We start from the raw sequence: 16385 nt of genomic DNA on the forward strand, positions 1-16385 counted from the left end.
GTTAAAGTTGAACACAGCCTCAGCTCCACAAAATGGATGCTGCCACCGAGACACAAGTCTGCCCTCCTGCTGCTGGGAGTCCTTCCAGCGAGGGAGGCCTGGACAAAGGGTTTCCTGTCAGGGGCGGTGCCAGCACCATCCCAGACAGGATTTTGTGTATCCCAGGTAGGCAGGCTGAAAGGAAGGTGACTGCAAAGTGGCACCCCGGTGCTCACTGTGCATAGGCCGGCTCAAACCAGTTCCAGGGGCACACCAGCCCCTGAGCTGGGGAGAGACCGGACAAAGGAGAGGGGTGTAACCACCCCCCTCCTGGTCCCACCCATGGGCAGGACCTAGTCGCGTGCCAGCCCCTTTTCTTAGGATAAAGGTAGGAGCAGGCCCCCTTCCCAAATTAGATCATTCTGAATCTTGAACTACTTTCCACGAAAGGAACTCTTGACTTTTCTGAAGACTCTCCCTTGTGGCTAAGGAGTAGCCACCCTGCACCAGCGGGCACCATCTAAGCGCATGCGGTTTGCTGTAAGTCCATCCTCCGGATCAAGACTGCCCAGCTCGACGAGACCCGGATTCCCCGCCATCTCTGACCTCTACCTGCCTCTACAGCTCAGCTGAGATTCGTGGGTGTGACGAGACCTGAGGGACCGGCTATCATCAAGACCTGCACGACGCTTATCCAGCACGACCACCGAGGGATCCTCGAGTGAGTGCTTTGGGGTTTGAGAAGCCCTAACCCTGAGCAGCTCCAGCACCGAAGTCCAGCCCCCCAGCATCCACGAGATCTGCGTGGGGCCCTTCTGCTCTTTGCTGCTCACCGCGTTGTCCGGCCACTTGCCTGCTGGCTTGTAGCCCTCCTGACGACGAACCACGACACTTCCATCGCTGGTCTGGTTGCTCCAGACTGGCCCTAGCTCCCCTCCAACAGAGGAGCACCCCGGACCCTCCTGGTCCACTCCAGACGCCATCTTGAGTCCAACGCGTGGGCTTGCCTTTGCCAAGGCTTGTTGCTCCAATCCTGGTTTCAGCAGCGCCGACAGCAGACACCTTCGTGGGACAGCTCGCACCTCCATCCTGGTCGCCGACAACGCCTCCTGGTCCGAGAGACTGCAGAGCCCAGCGTCGCCCACTCACCTGGTCGAGGTGACTTCATCCGGTGCCATCCTGGTGCCCATCTGATCACTGGCTAGTGATCAAGAACTGAGTCCCCTCTGCTTTCAGGTCATCTTCAACTCCGATCCAGGCTTGGATCCCATCGAACTTCATCATTGGTCGCCTGCCAGCAACTTCTTCTTTCAGGCTCCATAGACTTCAACGAGGATTCCCGACGTCTTTTGAACCCTATGCAGCCGCAGCCCCTGGGCTAGGTAACCTGAGCATTTCGGTGCTCCAACGTAGGTTAACTATCTAAGTGTCCAGATCCTTTTTCGTTTTCAGTCTATCTAGTCGGATTCGTCCGATAACTGTAACTTTACGAAATCTAGCATCCATAGACTTTGTCCCGCATCCCGCGTGAGAGTGCACACTCTGCACCCGATCTCCCTAGGCCTCCTGCTCCTAACCTGAAGGTTCAGTAGTGTAGTCCTAGCGATCTTAAAGCCTCTGGATCTTGTTACTTACCTGCTAGTATTTCGCATTCCACTTTTGTAGTATATGGTTTTTCGTGCCCCTCGGGCATTTGTGTAAATTGTGCTACTTAAAGTGTTTTCTTAAGAGTTTTGTTATGTGCTTAGCTCCCTGACTCATAAAGAGATCAGGGTAGACTTGTTATAAATAAATATCCTTTTATTTTCATAACAACTTGTGTGGTGTCCTTTCACTTGGTGTTCAAAGGGTAAATGTGGTGGTAAAACAGCTGGCTTAACACGCCCTCGAGAGTTTAGCCTAAAGACTGCTCTTGTCCATGCTACTAGGATAGCTGGTCTATCAGGTTGACTTACAACCAATCATCAATAAGGGTCGTTTGGAATGATACATAGTGATCACTAGAATAGTGAGCACTGCATATCAGGCCAACTTCTCACATTGGTGAGCAGCGGTTGGGATTTGAGCTTGCTGTTGTTTTACCACACACGTATCCTAAGAATATCATTTGAAAGATCACATAAGTACATAGGTACATATAACTTAACTTAGAATACTCTGAGTTCTACTGAACCAGCTGTTGTAGTGTAATAGGGCTTAGCACACCCTAAACTACAACTCTAGCAAGGGATCAGTAGGTAAACCCATAGTGTAGGTAGGTGCATCACTTACACCACACTAGAAGCATGTCTACCCATGGAGAGTCTTCTGAGACTCCCCTAGTGGTTAGTGACCCTCCACAGGTCCTTTCTAGATATGCAGCTCTCAGTTTCCAGGAGATGAGACAATTGTGTACCTCCAGGAAATTGAAACAGGGTTCTAACCCTACCACTCCCTTTCTGTTAGGTCTCTTAGAGACATATGATGCTAGGAAAGCTTCTCATACAGATGGGACCATGCCAGCCTTAGAGGGTACCCTTGGTGATCCAGACCTCCTTGACACTGACAATGTAGCTGAGGAGGAGGATGAAGAGGATCCTTCTGGGGATGAGGCAGACAACAGGCCTGAGCTAGTCAGCAGACTTACCAGGGCCAACTTAGACCTACATAGGGAAGGATCTGGGAGACCCCCAGTACTGACCCTAAGCAGGCCTAACTTTGGAGTTAGAAGAGATAGATCTCATTCTAGGGACTCCAATAGATCTGTGCACTCTCATGCCTCTTCCCAAAGGAGAATGACTTCTCCCCAGAGGAGAATGACTTCCCCTCAGAGAAGAGAACATGAAGCAAGGATGAAACAGGCTAATCTGAGGATCCAGAGGGAAGAACTTGCCCTTGCCAAGGAGAAGCTTGCCTTTGCTAGAGAGCAACAGTTGTGTGGGGTAGTCCCCACTGGTGGCAGCAATATCCCTAGAGATAAAGAAAGGAGTTTAGACACTAAGCACCTGAGTAAGATAGTGCCCCCTTTAAACAAGGGGATGACATCCACAAATGGATTGCTGCTTTGGAGAGGGCCTGCACTGTCCAGTGCATCCCCCAGAGTCAGTGGGCAGCTATATTGTGGCTCTCCTTTGAAGGTAAAGGTAGAGATAAGCTCCTCACTACTAGAGCTGAGGATGCTAACAATTACCAAGTCCTGAAGAATACACTGATTGATGGGTTTGGCTTAACAACTGAGCAGTACAGGTTGCTGTTCAGGGACACCCAGAAAACTCAGTCTCAGGATTGGACTGACTTTGTTGATTGTGCCACTAAGGCTTTTGAAGGCTGGCTACTGGGAAGTAAGGTTACTGATTTCAAAGGATTGTATAATCTAATTATGAGAGAGCAAGTCTTAAATAATTGTCAGAACCAGTTATTACACCAGCACCTGGTAGACTCTGATCTGACCTCTCCACAGGAATTGGGTAAGAGGGCAGACAAATGGGTCAGAACCAGGGTTAGGCCTAAGAACCAAGGTGGTGACCAAAAGAAGGAATCAACCAAGCCTCAAGAGAAGGGTGGGAATAAATCTTCAGATCAAACCACATCAGGGCCCCAAAAATCCTCTGAAGGGGGTGGGTCCCAGAATCCTTCCAATACCCAAAAGAAACCTTATTGTCATACCTGCAAACAGGTAGGCCATTACAAAACTGACCTCAGTTGCCCAAGGGCCAACAACAATAAGGAGAACATACCCCCAAGTAACCCTTCCAAGCCACCTGTTACTACTAGTAGTAATCCCCCAGGTGGTGGGAGTGCCCCCAAGAATTTGGGTGCATTTACTTTGGGAGTTCCTGGGGACTCTGGCCTAACCAGGTCCCCTGACTTAGATACTCTTGTCTGTGAAAATGGCATGGGGTTTGCCAACTTCACTGCTTGTCCCAACACTTTGAGCAAGTACAGACAGGAGCCCCTCATCAATGGTATAAAAGTTGAAGCCTATAGAGATACAGGGGCTAGCATCACCATGGTGACTGAGAGCCTAGTCCCCTCAAGGCAACTTTTTCCTGGAGCCACATACCAGGTAACCAACATTGATGGAGTGCAGAGAGATCATCCCATAGCAGTGGTCAATCTCAGCTGGGGAGGTGTCACTGGTCCCAAGAGAGTGGCAGTGTCATCAAACGTGCCTGTAGATTGCCTACTGGGGAATGATTTAGAGATCTCAGCCTGGGCTGAGGTAGAGCAAGAAACCCATTTCAAAATGGTAAACCTCCATGGTAAGGTTAGTGGGGCAGTGATAGCCACAGCCCCAGTCCAAGATGTCCTCCCTGAACAGGTCAGGAGGGCTGTGCCAGTCACAGCCCAATCTCAGACAAATTCCTTCCCAGGACAGGTTGGCAAGGCTGTGATGGTAACAGCCCATACCCAAACTGAGTCCCTTCCTGAAAAGGTTGGTAGAGTTGTGATGGCCACAGCTCAAACTCAGACAGATAATAGTGTTGTGAAGCCTGAAACTATGGATCACTCCATTCAGACAGAGAGCATCGAGGAGGAAGAGAAATCTCCCTCCCACCAGACTTTAGGAAAGGATCAGCCTCCTCAGGGAACTGATCTGACCCCTTGTGAAGAAACTGCCCCAGAGGTAAAGTCAGGCCTAGCCTGGCAGAGCCTCTGATGTCAGTGGACCCTTCCAAGGTGGGACCCAGTCTGGAGCAGGTAACCTGCCCCTCTCTACCCTGCCTCAGTCAGCCCAGGGCTGTAGAGGTCAGGGAGGCCAGTGGTGGACCCCAAAGGGCCCCCTGTCCAAAATAATTCCCCAATCAGCAGATTAAGGGCACTGAAGCTAGTAGTCCTAGCCAAGTGAAAATAAAACAAACTCCTGAGGGATCCCCCTTAAAATTAGCTAGGGGCCTCCCCCAGATGGACACTGTTGGGCACAGCCAAACCTGGGACCTAAGGGCCCCAAACCTGGCCTGTCCCTCCAGTAAGCCAAACAGAGGGACCCAACTTCCAGCTTTAGGTAGCCAGAGGTTGACCCTGAGAGCTCAACACAACTCAGTCTTGGAAAGAAAGGCCTCTATGGTGGATAATGATTGGAGGAAGCTGAGCCCAAAATTAGTGGAGCCTCACTTCAGTACTCCATCTCAGCACCAGCCTTTTACTTTGCCAAAACACACCACAGGTAGAGATTCCCTATGGTGGAGACCCTCAGATACCCTTAGGGTGAGGGATTGCTTAGTGGACCATGAGATAGGGGGTAACCATGCCAGTGCTGGTACTTCCTTATATGGCCACTTAGGCAATATAGGCTTACCTGGTCAAGGATAGCCTTATCTCCTTTCGTTTGGGGGGGGGTTATGTAGGAAGGTAGATCCCTGACTATGGTTGCCCCCAACTTTTTGCCTGGTGTTTTACTGGTTTTCTGACTTAGTTGACCTGGGGCCCTGCTATTCAGGACCCCAGGCCCACTGCTCTCTCTGTTAAAATGGATTCCATGTACCCTAGGTACATATCTAATTGTATACTGAGTCACCTTATCAGCCCCTGTACAGTTTACCTTAGGTACCCAGGGCATAGGTGCACACAGGGCCTACCAGGGGCTGCAGCATGTATTATGCCACCCCTGGATGGCCATCCAAAACAGACACAACTGGCTGCTTGACAGCTGGGGCAAGGTGGTGTAATCACCCTTTGTTTTAGATATAGTATACCTATATCTAAACCTAAAATGGGCACACAGATCTCCTATCAGTCACTCCTATGGCAGGCCTTAACAATCCTGGAGGCAGAGTGCTTGGAATCGCGTGAGATAGTGCTCTGGCATGAGCTGAGCCTGTCTGCGGCCTTCGGGATCAATCCCTTAGCCGTTTCCATGATAGCGTCAGACTATATACTCTTAAGTGCCTTATAATCCTCGCGGTTATGGTAACTTTGGTCTGACATTATCTAAACATGCCGTGTAAGGTGTCATACGCTTTGGAATACTACCCCCTCGCCAGATCTGGCGACGGGGGTAGCATTCCACCCCTCTAGAGGGAGAAGACATGTTGGTAGCTGTAACCCCGGTTAAAGTTGAACACAGCCTCAGCTCCACAAAATGGATGCTGCCACCGAGACACAAGTCTGTCCTCCTGCTGCTGGGAGTCCTTCCAGCGAGGGAGGCCTGGACAAAGGGTTTCCTGTCAGGGGCGGTGCCAGCACCATCCCAGACAGGATTTTGTGTATCCCAGGTAGGCAGGGCTGAAAGGAAGGTGACTGCAAAGTGGCACCCCGGTGCTCACTGTGCATAGGCCGGCTCAAACCAGTTCCAGGGGCACACCAGCCCCTGAGCTGGGGAGAGACCGGACAAAGGAGAGGGGTGTAACCACCCCCCTCCTGGTCCCACCCATGGGCAGGACCTAGTCGCGTGCCAGCCCCTTTTCTTAGGATAAAGGTAGGAGCAGGCCCCCTTCCCAAATTAGATCATTCTGAATCTTGAACTACTTTCCACGAAAGGAACTCTTGACTTTTCTGAAGACTCTCCCTTGTGGCTAAGGAGTAGCCACCCTGCACCAGCGGGCACCATCTAAGCACATGCGGTTTGCTGTAAGTCCATCCTCCGGATCAAGACTGCCCAGCTCGACGAGACCCGGATTCCCTGCCATCTCTGACCTCTACCTGCCTCTACAGCACAGCTGAGATTCGTGGGTGTGACGAGACCTGAGGGACCGGCTATCATCAAGACCTGCACGACGCTTATCCAGCACGACCACCGAGGGATCCTCGAGTGAGTGCTTTGGGGTTTGAGAAGCCCTCACCCTGAGCAGCTCCAGCACCGAAGTCCAGCCTCCCAGCATCCACGAGATCTGCGTGGGGCCCTTCTGCTCTTTGCTGCTCACCGCGTTGTCCGGCCACTTGCCTGCTGGCTTGTAGCCCTCCTGATGACGAACCACGACACTTCCATTGCTGGTCTGGTTGCTCCAGACTGGCCCTAGCTCCCCTCCAACAGAGGAGCACCCCGGACCCTCCTGGTCCACTCCAGACGCCATCTTGAGTCCACCGCGTGGGCTTGACTTTGCCAAGACTTGTTGCTCCAATCCTGGTTTCAGCAGCGCCGACAGCAGACACCTTCGTGGGACAGCTCGCACCTCCATCCTGGTCGCCGACAACGCCTCCTGGTCCGAGAGACTGCAGAGCCCAGCCTCGCCCACTCACCTGGTCGAGGTGACTTCATCCGGTGCCATCCTGGTGCCCATCTGATCACTGGCTAGTGATCAAGAACTGAGTCCCCTCTGCTTTCAGGTCATCTTCAACTCCGATCCAGGCTTGGATCCCATCGAACTTCATCACTGGTCGCCTGCCAGCAACTTCTTCTTTCAGGCTCCATAGACTTCAACGAGGATTCCCGACGTCTTTTGAACCCTATGCAGCCGCAGCCCCTGGGCTAGGTAACCTGAGCATTTCGGTGCTCCAACGTAGGTTCACTATCTAAGTGTCCAGATCCTTTTTCGTTTTCAGTCTATCTAGTCGGATTCGTCCGATAACTGTAACTTTACGAAATCTAGCATCCATAGACTTTGTCCCGCATCCCGCGTGAGAGTGCACACTCTGCACCCGATCTCCCTAGGCCTCCTGCTCCTAACCTGAAGGTTCAGTAGTGTAGTCCTAGCGATCCTAAAGCCTCTGGATCTTGTTACTTACCTGCTAGTATTTCGCATTCCACTTTTGTAGTATATGGTTTTTCGTGCCCCTTGGGCATTTGTGTAAATTGTGCAACTTAAAGTGTTTTCTTAAGAGTTTTGTTATGTGCTTAGCTCCCTGACTCATAAAGAGATCAGGGTAGACTTGTTATAAATAAATATCCTTTTATTTTCATAACAACTTGTGTGGTGCCCTTTCACTTGGTGTTCAAAGGGTAAATGTGGTGGTAAAACAGCTGGCTTAACACGCCCTCGAGAGTTTAGCCTAAAGACTGCTCTTGTCCATGCTACTAGGATAGCTGGTCTATCAGGTTGACTTACAACCAATCATCAATAAGGGTCGTTTGGAATGATACATAGTGATCACTAGAATAGTGAGCACTGCATATCAGGCCAACTTCTCACACCTGCCAAATAAAGTACCTTAAATCCTGGTTGCGGAGTGTTGCAAGATCCCACGTCAAAGATGTGTTGTTCACCGGTGGTTCCGATGAGCTGTGAGCCACCGGTGCAAGGTCCTGCATTATTGTTAAGGGCCTTGCTATGTGAAGTCCTGCATCGAAGCTGCACCACACACTGGTGGTACCATAGAAACTGCAGGGCTGCATTGCTGAGTCTTGTATCGTTATCAAGGATGCTGTCAACGAGGGACTTGTGATGCGAAGGCCTGCGTAGAGGATGCGTTGTGCAGCAGCAGTCCCAAGGAGACTGTGGGTTGGGATCTAAGGTCTGGCGATGGAAAATGCTTTGCTCTGCACCAGTTACGAAGCGGAGCTATGAGAAGATACATTGCACTGTTTTGGCTCTGCCCACTAGGACCACACTGGGTTGGCAGAGCACCTTCAGGCCCACTTTCAAAGATCCAGGACTGGGGTAACACAACCTGGGGTGGGGACAAAACTCACAGCAAGTAGAGTCCAGGTCCTGGGTGCAAGATGATTGGCGCCTTTTCTACCTGAGGCTCTAATCAGGAGGCCCTCTAACTGGCCCTTGGTGTCACTCTGTTTGTCCTGAGATCAAGAGGCAGGGGCAGTCCTTTTACTCAGACAGCAGGGTAGAAGGGCAACAGAGTAGTAATCCTTTTAGATCAGCACAGCAGTCCTTCTGAGTCTTCCACAAGTTCAGAGGTGTCCTGCAGAGTTGGGTCTGAGGGTCCATTATTTATACCTGGTGCCCACTTTGAAGTAGCATAAGGTTTTGGAGGTTTCCACCCGAGGTGCTTGGAATTTTCTTCCTCCAAGCCTTGGCCCCTGCTTGTCTGGGGTCAGAAATGGCTAGTGTCAAAACCCCTTGTGAGTGTGCTGAGCAGAGCCTTTGTGATGTGCAAATGTGGTAGATGATTGTTCCTCCCCTCATCATGTCAGAGATGATAGATCCCGCCAGCTACTATTTCTCTTTGTCTAAATGTCTGTGAGCAGTACACAAGAACGAACTGCCAGCTACATCTAGTCTTGTAGGATACAGACAGCAGACACCAAATGGTTGTGACAAAGACACATCAGCTTTAAAAAATTGCCATTTTCTGAATTATGACTTCAAATCCGACACCAAACTTGACATTCCTACCTGTTCCCAATTGAAAGTTATCACTTATTAAATGCAATAAGTTAACCCCATGTTATTGTATTGGAGAGGTAGGCCTTGCAGCAGCGAAAAACGAATGTAAGAGTTTTTCACTACCAGGACATGTAAAAGGTAAATGTACATGTCCAGTGTATTAAATACACGGCACCCTGCCCCTTTGCTGTGTAGGGCATACCCAGGGGTGACATATGCATTAAAAAGAAGGTTTAGGCCAGGCAAAAGGTTTATTTTGCCAAGTCATAAAGGCAGTTTAAAACGGCATACACCGGCTGCAATGGAACATCTGGGACATGTTTAAAGGGCTACTTAAATGGGTGCCACAATCAATGCTGCAGGCATACTAGTAGCATTTAATCTCCTGTCCCTGGTTAAAAGTAGGACCACTTTAATAGGGACTTACAAGTAAATCAAATGTGCCAATTGGGTCTAAGCCAAATGCACCCTGTTTAAAGGAGAGAGCTCATGCATTTTATCACTGGTTAACAGTGGTAAAGTGCACAGTTCTGAGGCCAATAAAAACGAGTTCAGAAAAGATGGAGGAGTAAGGCAAAAACTTTGGGGGAAGGTCACCCTAATGCTACCCCAGGCCACTTTGACCTGTGAGTTAAGGATTAATTGTGCGCAGATTCCATTTCACACATTGTAATCCTAACATTTATTAGGAGCTCTGGGGAATTGTGCTCACTGCTGTGTTAGCACAGGCAGGTACTCACAGGGTGCCTGGTGGTAATTGCAAGTTTTAACAAGTGCATTAGCATTAACAATGTTCGCAAAACGGATGTGACAACCTTTGCGTTTATTTAGACATTCGTGTTACTCAGATTAAAAGCCAGAAAGTGGGGCACAAATGTTATTGTTTAGTATGTATTATTAGAATGTTTGAAATTGTAAATGTTTTTAGTGCCCAGTTTTTCTGTAAACGTGTGTTATTTGTCAAAAATGTTAGCTATCATTATTCCATAGAAGTGAGTAATAATTTACAGAACGTTTTATGCTTTTGTGGCAGAAACTGTTAGAGGACCAGAGAAGACTTAAGCGCGAGCAAGAAGAGGCTGACATTGCAGCCAGGAGGCACACAGGGGTTATTCCAACTCATCACCAGTTTATCACAAATGAGCGATTTGGCGACCTCCTTAATGTAGACGATACAGCAAAACGGAAATCTGTGTCGGAGGTCTGTTCCAATTCCCTCCGTGTATTGCTTGTCCCATAGCCATGGCTGCCTCTCACCGCTGGCACCGTAGCCTGATTTCACCTTCCAGAGAATGCATCATTCCAGCTTCGTTTAGACTTGCCTTGCCCTAATATGGCCGCTCCATGAATTGGAATGCCAAGCTTAACGCGAAAGCATGTCGGCTGTAAATGGCTGCCGCTCATCCGCGATGCATGCATTCATATAATCAGATAACCACTGAGTGAAAAAAATACATCTTACATTCATCGCATCATAATGCTGGTTTGCTTTCATGTGGCTTTGTTATGCATTCAAATATTGTAGTATGTTGTGGCGATGGCAGTTATTTTGCTTTGTCTCTGCTTACCTTCGTAACGTTGTACTTGTATTTTTAAGGCGGTAGAGCATGTTTCTCTTTTTATTACCAGCCATCATCAACAATTACATACTATTACAGTATAAGAAATACAGTAATAAGATCCTTGAATAGATTTATTTGTAACGTTTGATTATTTATTGATTTGTATTATGATAAATGCATTCTTGATTTTGAAGAGGTACTGCCTAGTGTGTACAACGTATTTTTTTTAATACACAGAATGCTATTTGTAAAAATGTCAACTCTATACATACATTTAGCTCGAATAAAACAAGTAATACCAGACGTTATGTAAGTAAACATACACAGAATGCGAGTTTGAAAAGGAAAAATATCATTACAAAATATATATATTTTGCATTTGTATGGCGCTCAATCGGCTATGAGTATGGCATCGCAGTTCTTTTCAGGAGTCTTGGAATTACTTTCGAGATAGTTCCAAGTTTCCCAACACGGAACAGAGTCCAAAAGCAAATGTATCTTCCTCTAAGCCTACCCAAAGAGGCAGTACGTGTCAGAAATACCCAAAACTCTACACGAACATTTAAACAAACTCATTGTAAAAATACATTTGGGCCATGTCCGCAGTTTTCACACATCCCAAGCTGTACCCTGAACCATGACTGACAGAAGTATCAGACAAACAAAAAATCTAGAGCAAGTTAGGCATGTGCACTCAAATTCAAATCAAACGACAAGAAGAAAATAGTGTCCAAATGCATGAAGCCAACTCCAGATTATTACGGGCAGAATGTGCCGAGATGCGAATAAAAATGAATCTGCTTGAAATATGTGAATACATTAATTCTTTGGAAGTGGCTTGGTCCCATATTCTTTGAAGTACAAGTCTTGGCCTCCTGCCTTTATCCCGAGCAGCAGTCAAGCACTGAACCTCTGTCTCTGCCGTCAAGTCCCTCAGCAGAGACCAGCTAACTCCACAATGTTGAAATAAGATATTTTATGACTGGAAAACATGACATTGATCCATGAACCTGTCCACACACCCTTTACTCTTAGTTCCCCTCCCCACTGGTGAGGGCATTGATTCATCAGAAGGCCAGGGATAGCCAGAATTACATCTTGCACACGTTGATGTCTGATGATGTTACAAAGGCGAACCCCTATCCCACCCTTTGCCGCTGAGCATCCTCATGTTGGAGAGGGCTTGTGACGTAGGGGCTATCAGTTGAAGCTGCAGAAAGTAGATATTGCTCTTGTTTATTCTCTGTTCCTGTCACTGATGTAATTACTCTTGAATCCTGGCTTTCCAAGAGCTGTACCAGGGGTACTAAAAGGCAAGCCTGGGGTAGCGCTTGCTACCTTTGCCTATGCAATATTGTCAACCATGCTCAGTGAAAAGCCATGGGTTCTAGCCTCAATGTTTGTTCTCTAGGCTGCTTAGTTACAAGATCAACCCCCTGACAAATCAAGAGTTAAATATTGTAGCACAAGACTGATAATCAATATACTGAAAAATACTACAGCCCCGACAGTCCGTCGTGCAAGTTAAATAAACATCATGTCTTAGGGCAAAAAGAAGAAATTAAGTTATTGATGACAGCTATACACAGAAATAGTTCAAAAGGAGACAAATTATATGAATATTTACACAGAGTATTCTTGTTAAAACTGTAACACAACGGTAAGATAATAAATAATCGTGTCTGACCCAACCACGGCCTGTGTGCCTGGGCACCATTTTGTATTTACTAGTCCAGAGATGTACCACCATAGCTGATCTACACTAGATTCTTTGAGCTCAACATTAAAGCCTGCGGCTGCCCGGGCTTGTAGCCACTCTGCCAACCAGGATCTTCCACACATCTATATCCTTTCAAGGTGGTTAGCCTGGCATCACCGAAATTGTGACTATCTCAAAATGCTGTACTAATCGCCCAGTTCTGATGAAAACATCTAGCTGCAAATTCCTTATCTAACAAATTCTCCTTAGGCACCAGACTAGATCTGGAAAAGTAGTAATTTCATCCTGTGTCTACAGTTGGCACCACAGCTTCTACTCCGATCTGTTTCCTTACTGGATGTGACCGACATAACATGATGGAGCCTTATATGACTTCCACACTGGCGCCCCTCCTCAGTTCTGTTCTTTTAATGCCCTTGGACGCAGATCCAGAGTTGCTCTGTATTTTTAAGATAATAGATTGTTTCGAAGTGCTTTACAGGCGATGTCATTGAAAAAGAGGTCAGGTTCCACTCGGTGTCACCCCACTTTGAGTTCAGATGACACTTACCAGTTGACTCTGAACTCTGTGCACCCCTCCTTCACCTGATGCTGGTCACAACTGTTTGGGCTGGGTGTCTGTTGAGGATCGGGTAGAACTTGCCCGGATGAAGCCTTCTCACTAAGTTTAAGGCTTACTGTGCTGAGTGCTTGTCTTTGTGGATCAGCTGATCTGTTTCTTAACTTTTACTTCGATGTCCTCTTCTGAATAGAGCCCGACAGTGTCTGACTGCTCTGGGCCTGCATTAAACAATGCCAGCTCCACTCCTGGGCTTTCTGGCTCCTGGTGTTGACTCCACGTAGGTGGCAGCTGTCATCCCGGCTATGCTGCACCTCTCTTTGGATTCCTCTGGTACAGCTTCAACCTCCAGGATACCTGCCGCTATTTTGACAGTGCCTCTGTTGGCAGACTTTTCTGCCGCATCAGTCAACCAGTAAATACATTTAAAGTCTTTTCGGCATCAGTGGCTATTTTGCTGCTGAAGTCTTCATCGTCCATGTAAGGTACTTGCTGATTCACCATTTTTGGGATATGGGGGGACTTCTTCTTTGGAACCCCTCACAAGTCTTGCTGGGGCTTTGTTCAAGGGCTTTAGTGCTCGAAAATGTCAGTGATGAAACAGACTCACTCTGTTGCTATTCAGACTCTGAGGAAGTTTCTCAGTTGGACTTCTACAGTTTAAATTATTTCACCATTTCTGATGAAGGTATTTTTGATTGTCCGTCTACAGTCTCTTCAGAGGACTTCATGTCTTTTAAGGTGGATTTAAGCAAGGAGGCGTTGATACTAGAATTGCCTTTCCCCTTGGCTGAGATAAAGGCTAATATTTCGACTCAGTGCTGGAACCCTTAGTGCATCTAATTGAGATGTTAAAAATCTGTCATGTCTGTTTTTTCCTCTCATCCATCAATGGAGAGCCTAGGGATACAGGCTTCTGGGTTTATGGACGTTGGCGGTGGGCCCGCTTCCTCCTCTACTGACACGTGTTTCTTTTTAACAGAGTTGAAGGGAAAGACATCGTTTTAGTCAGGGAGTCTAGCTTTTCTGTCCTGTATTACCACATCCATGTTAGTGAGTTACACCTACACCCCTAATGAGGTAGTGCAGTTGGTGGGTTCTAATTTGGTAGCCACTTAAGTGCTTAAGTGGAGCAGATGTTTTTGGGATTGCTAGTCAACTTCTTAGATTCAGTCTCGGCAATGTGGATTCAGTGGTCAGGTCTATAGGCTTTTTGGTGCTCCTTCCTAAGGCATGCTTGGTTCCTTAGCCCTCCACAAAGATGGTCAGGAAAATGTGCTGTGTGCAGCCTTTGATGGTTCTCACCTCTTTAGCGACAAGGCGTCCTCGGGCCTCAATGGCACTACTAGTGCATGCACCAGTGTTTAATCTGGTAGGTTAACATTCCTTTCAAGCATGCCCATTAGGTGGTATGGGAGGCTTGGAAGCTTTACAGGGCTGCAGCCTTACATGCATTGCAAATACCCCTGCTCTGATCATAACCTGTCCCCGTATACCGGTGACTACTGGGGGAATTCTGCCTTTGGAAGGTAATAAGACCATTAGCAGCAGTTCTGTATTTCATTATCTCTGGCTGCTCTTTTGAGTGCCTCCTTAAGGAGCTTGAGTGCCTGAGTGGGACATGGTTCTCTTTAAATACTGCTATTAGAGCCACTGGGGCTTTGGTCCAGGACAGAGGGCTTTGTCCCCACTTTTGTGGTTTGTTGTTTAGCTGTTTATTTTTTCCATGCTCTAATTTGACACAGTTTTGAGGTAAGGGAGTGTGGCTAATTATTATTCTTTCACAGGTAGACATTTTCGTTTAGAAGAGTCTCAAGTGATTCCTAACTGGAACCTCACTTGTGTTGTGCATGTTTGGTGTGATTGACACACTTATTCTTGATTTTCTTGTTCAGCCCAGTCAAGGGACAGTATTATGCTCCTCTCTGACTGCTCATTGCATTAAATATTTAGCCTCATGCTCTATTATGGTGGCTTCATGTTCTCGAAACATACCTATGTCCATTGTTTTGATCACAAAAACACATGCTTAACTGAGTTGCTTCATCAAGCATTGTAGCTTGTTTATGGACCATGGTGTTAGGTCTCTGGACTGTCTTCTCTCAGCGTTCGAGCAATGCCTGTTGTATAGAGCGTGTGTGGCTAAGTTTGTCTTGTTTTTATGGTAGTTAGCCTACTTTTAGGGGCATTGGCACTTAGGAAACTTGCCACCTTTCAGAGACAAAGTGGTTTCGCCAGGTTGTTTTAGGGTTGATTAGTAGTACTGATTGGTAGGTGCCATGGGCACCCCTACCTGACCAGTAGTAGATGCAGGAGTGGAAGTAATTTCTGTCATCTTGCAGGCATGTCAGATATTAGTCAATATATGACCTCTGATATGTCCTCAGTGCCTCCTCTGGTATTTGTCTTTTCAAAATATTTGGATTGTGTTGCCTGCCCCTTGACTGAAGGTGGTTCCTTGAACCCACCATGTGATCCTGTTGTGGTAAGCTACACCGTGACATGCAGTTCTGCTCTTTCAGTTTCTTGTCCAATATTTCCATTAAATAAATACCTAAGATGATACCTTGTTTGGTAGGTTAGTTCCTCCCCACTACATTATTGCCTGGGTTCCTTTGACCAAGTATGGGTAATGATGTCATAGTATGTTTCTCAATATTATTAAGTATGCGTCATCACCCAGGCCTGGTTCATCTTTGTGGTGCTTCAGTTAGCGCGTATTGTTGTATACTTTGGCTCCTTCACGGATTGTTGACCTATCGCAAATGTTTTCACTCTGTATCACTTTTTGGGTGAAAAAATAGCAACCTGTATGCAATGATTTAATGGAGTATGTATAAAGTTTACACTGTGTTGATGTCCTTTTGTTGAGTACTTAGTACTGTTGAGTACTTAGTGACACGAGTTTATGAGACCGTTTTTTCCCTTTACCCTGAGTGCTGCCAGGAGGAGGTTGCTTTGGATTGCTGTGAGAAGTTCATTCTGTTCCTTGTCATTGGGTCACTCACACTCCGCGGTGCAGAGTGCTCCTGTTACGCCGCTCCATCAGAGCATATAGAACATAAACTATATTTGTTTCTAGCTCAAACGGATCAAATATTACTAAAATGCAGTGTCACGTGTTGCTGCGCAGCGGAAAGCCAGTTGCAAACAGGGACTGGTCCCCTTTGTTGCTTATTGCTATATTGGAAAGTTACACCAGTACTGATGATGTGAAACCTTTGGCCTGGCGTTTTAGCAAGTTTAACAATTATAAAAGAATGGAGTGTTACTATCACAAAACATGCAGCACTACACCGTATAATTGGCCTTGCTTGCCACTTGATTTACATAAACTGTGGTAAATAACATATTACCCAGGCAGA

At 47.2% G+C, this 16385-nt stretch overlaps 1 protein-coding gene across 41 annotated transcripts in view; it reads left to right on the plus strand.

The window, feature by feature from the left end:
• The window catches only part of SORBS1 (sorbin and SH3 domain containing 1), a 1860906-nt gene that overhangs the window by 1581030 nt on the left and 263491 nt on the right, over nt 1-16385 (plus strand). For 34 of the 41 annotated variants that reach the window (XM_078643144.1, XM_078643174.1, XM_078643143.1 and 31 more), the window contains one exon: nt 10213-10380. The exons of the other annotated variants lie outside the window; for them this stretch is intronic. In XM_078643144.1, coding sequence (XP_078499270.1) covers nt 10213-10380 — 168 coding nt within the window. The remainder of the gene's footprint in view (nt 1-10212; nt 10381-16385) is intronic. 41 annotated transcript variants of the gene reach the window in all.

The sequence above is a fragment of the Lissotriton helveticus genome, chromosome 5_1 (genome assembly GCF_964261635.1).
Source record: "Lissotriton helveticus chromosome 5_1, aLisHel1.1, whole genome shotgun sequence".
Taxonomy (NCBI): Eukaryota; Metazoa; Chordata; class Amphibia; order Caudata; family Salamandridae; genus Lissotriton; species Lissotriton helveticus.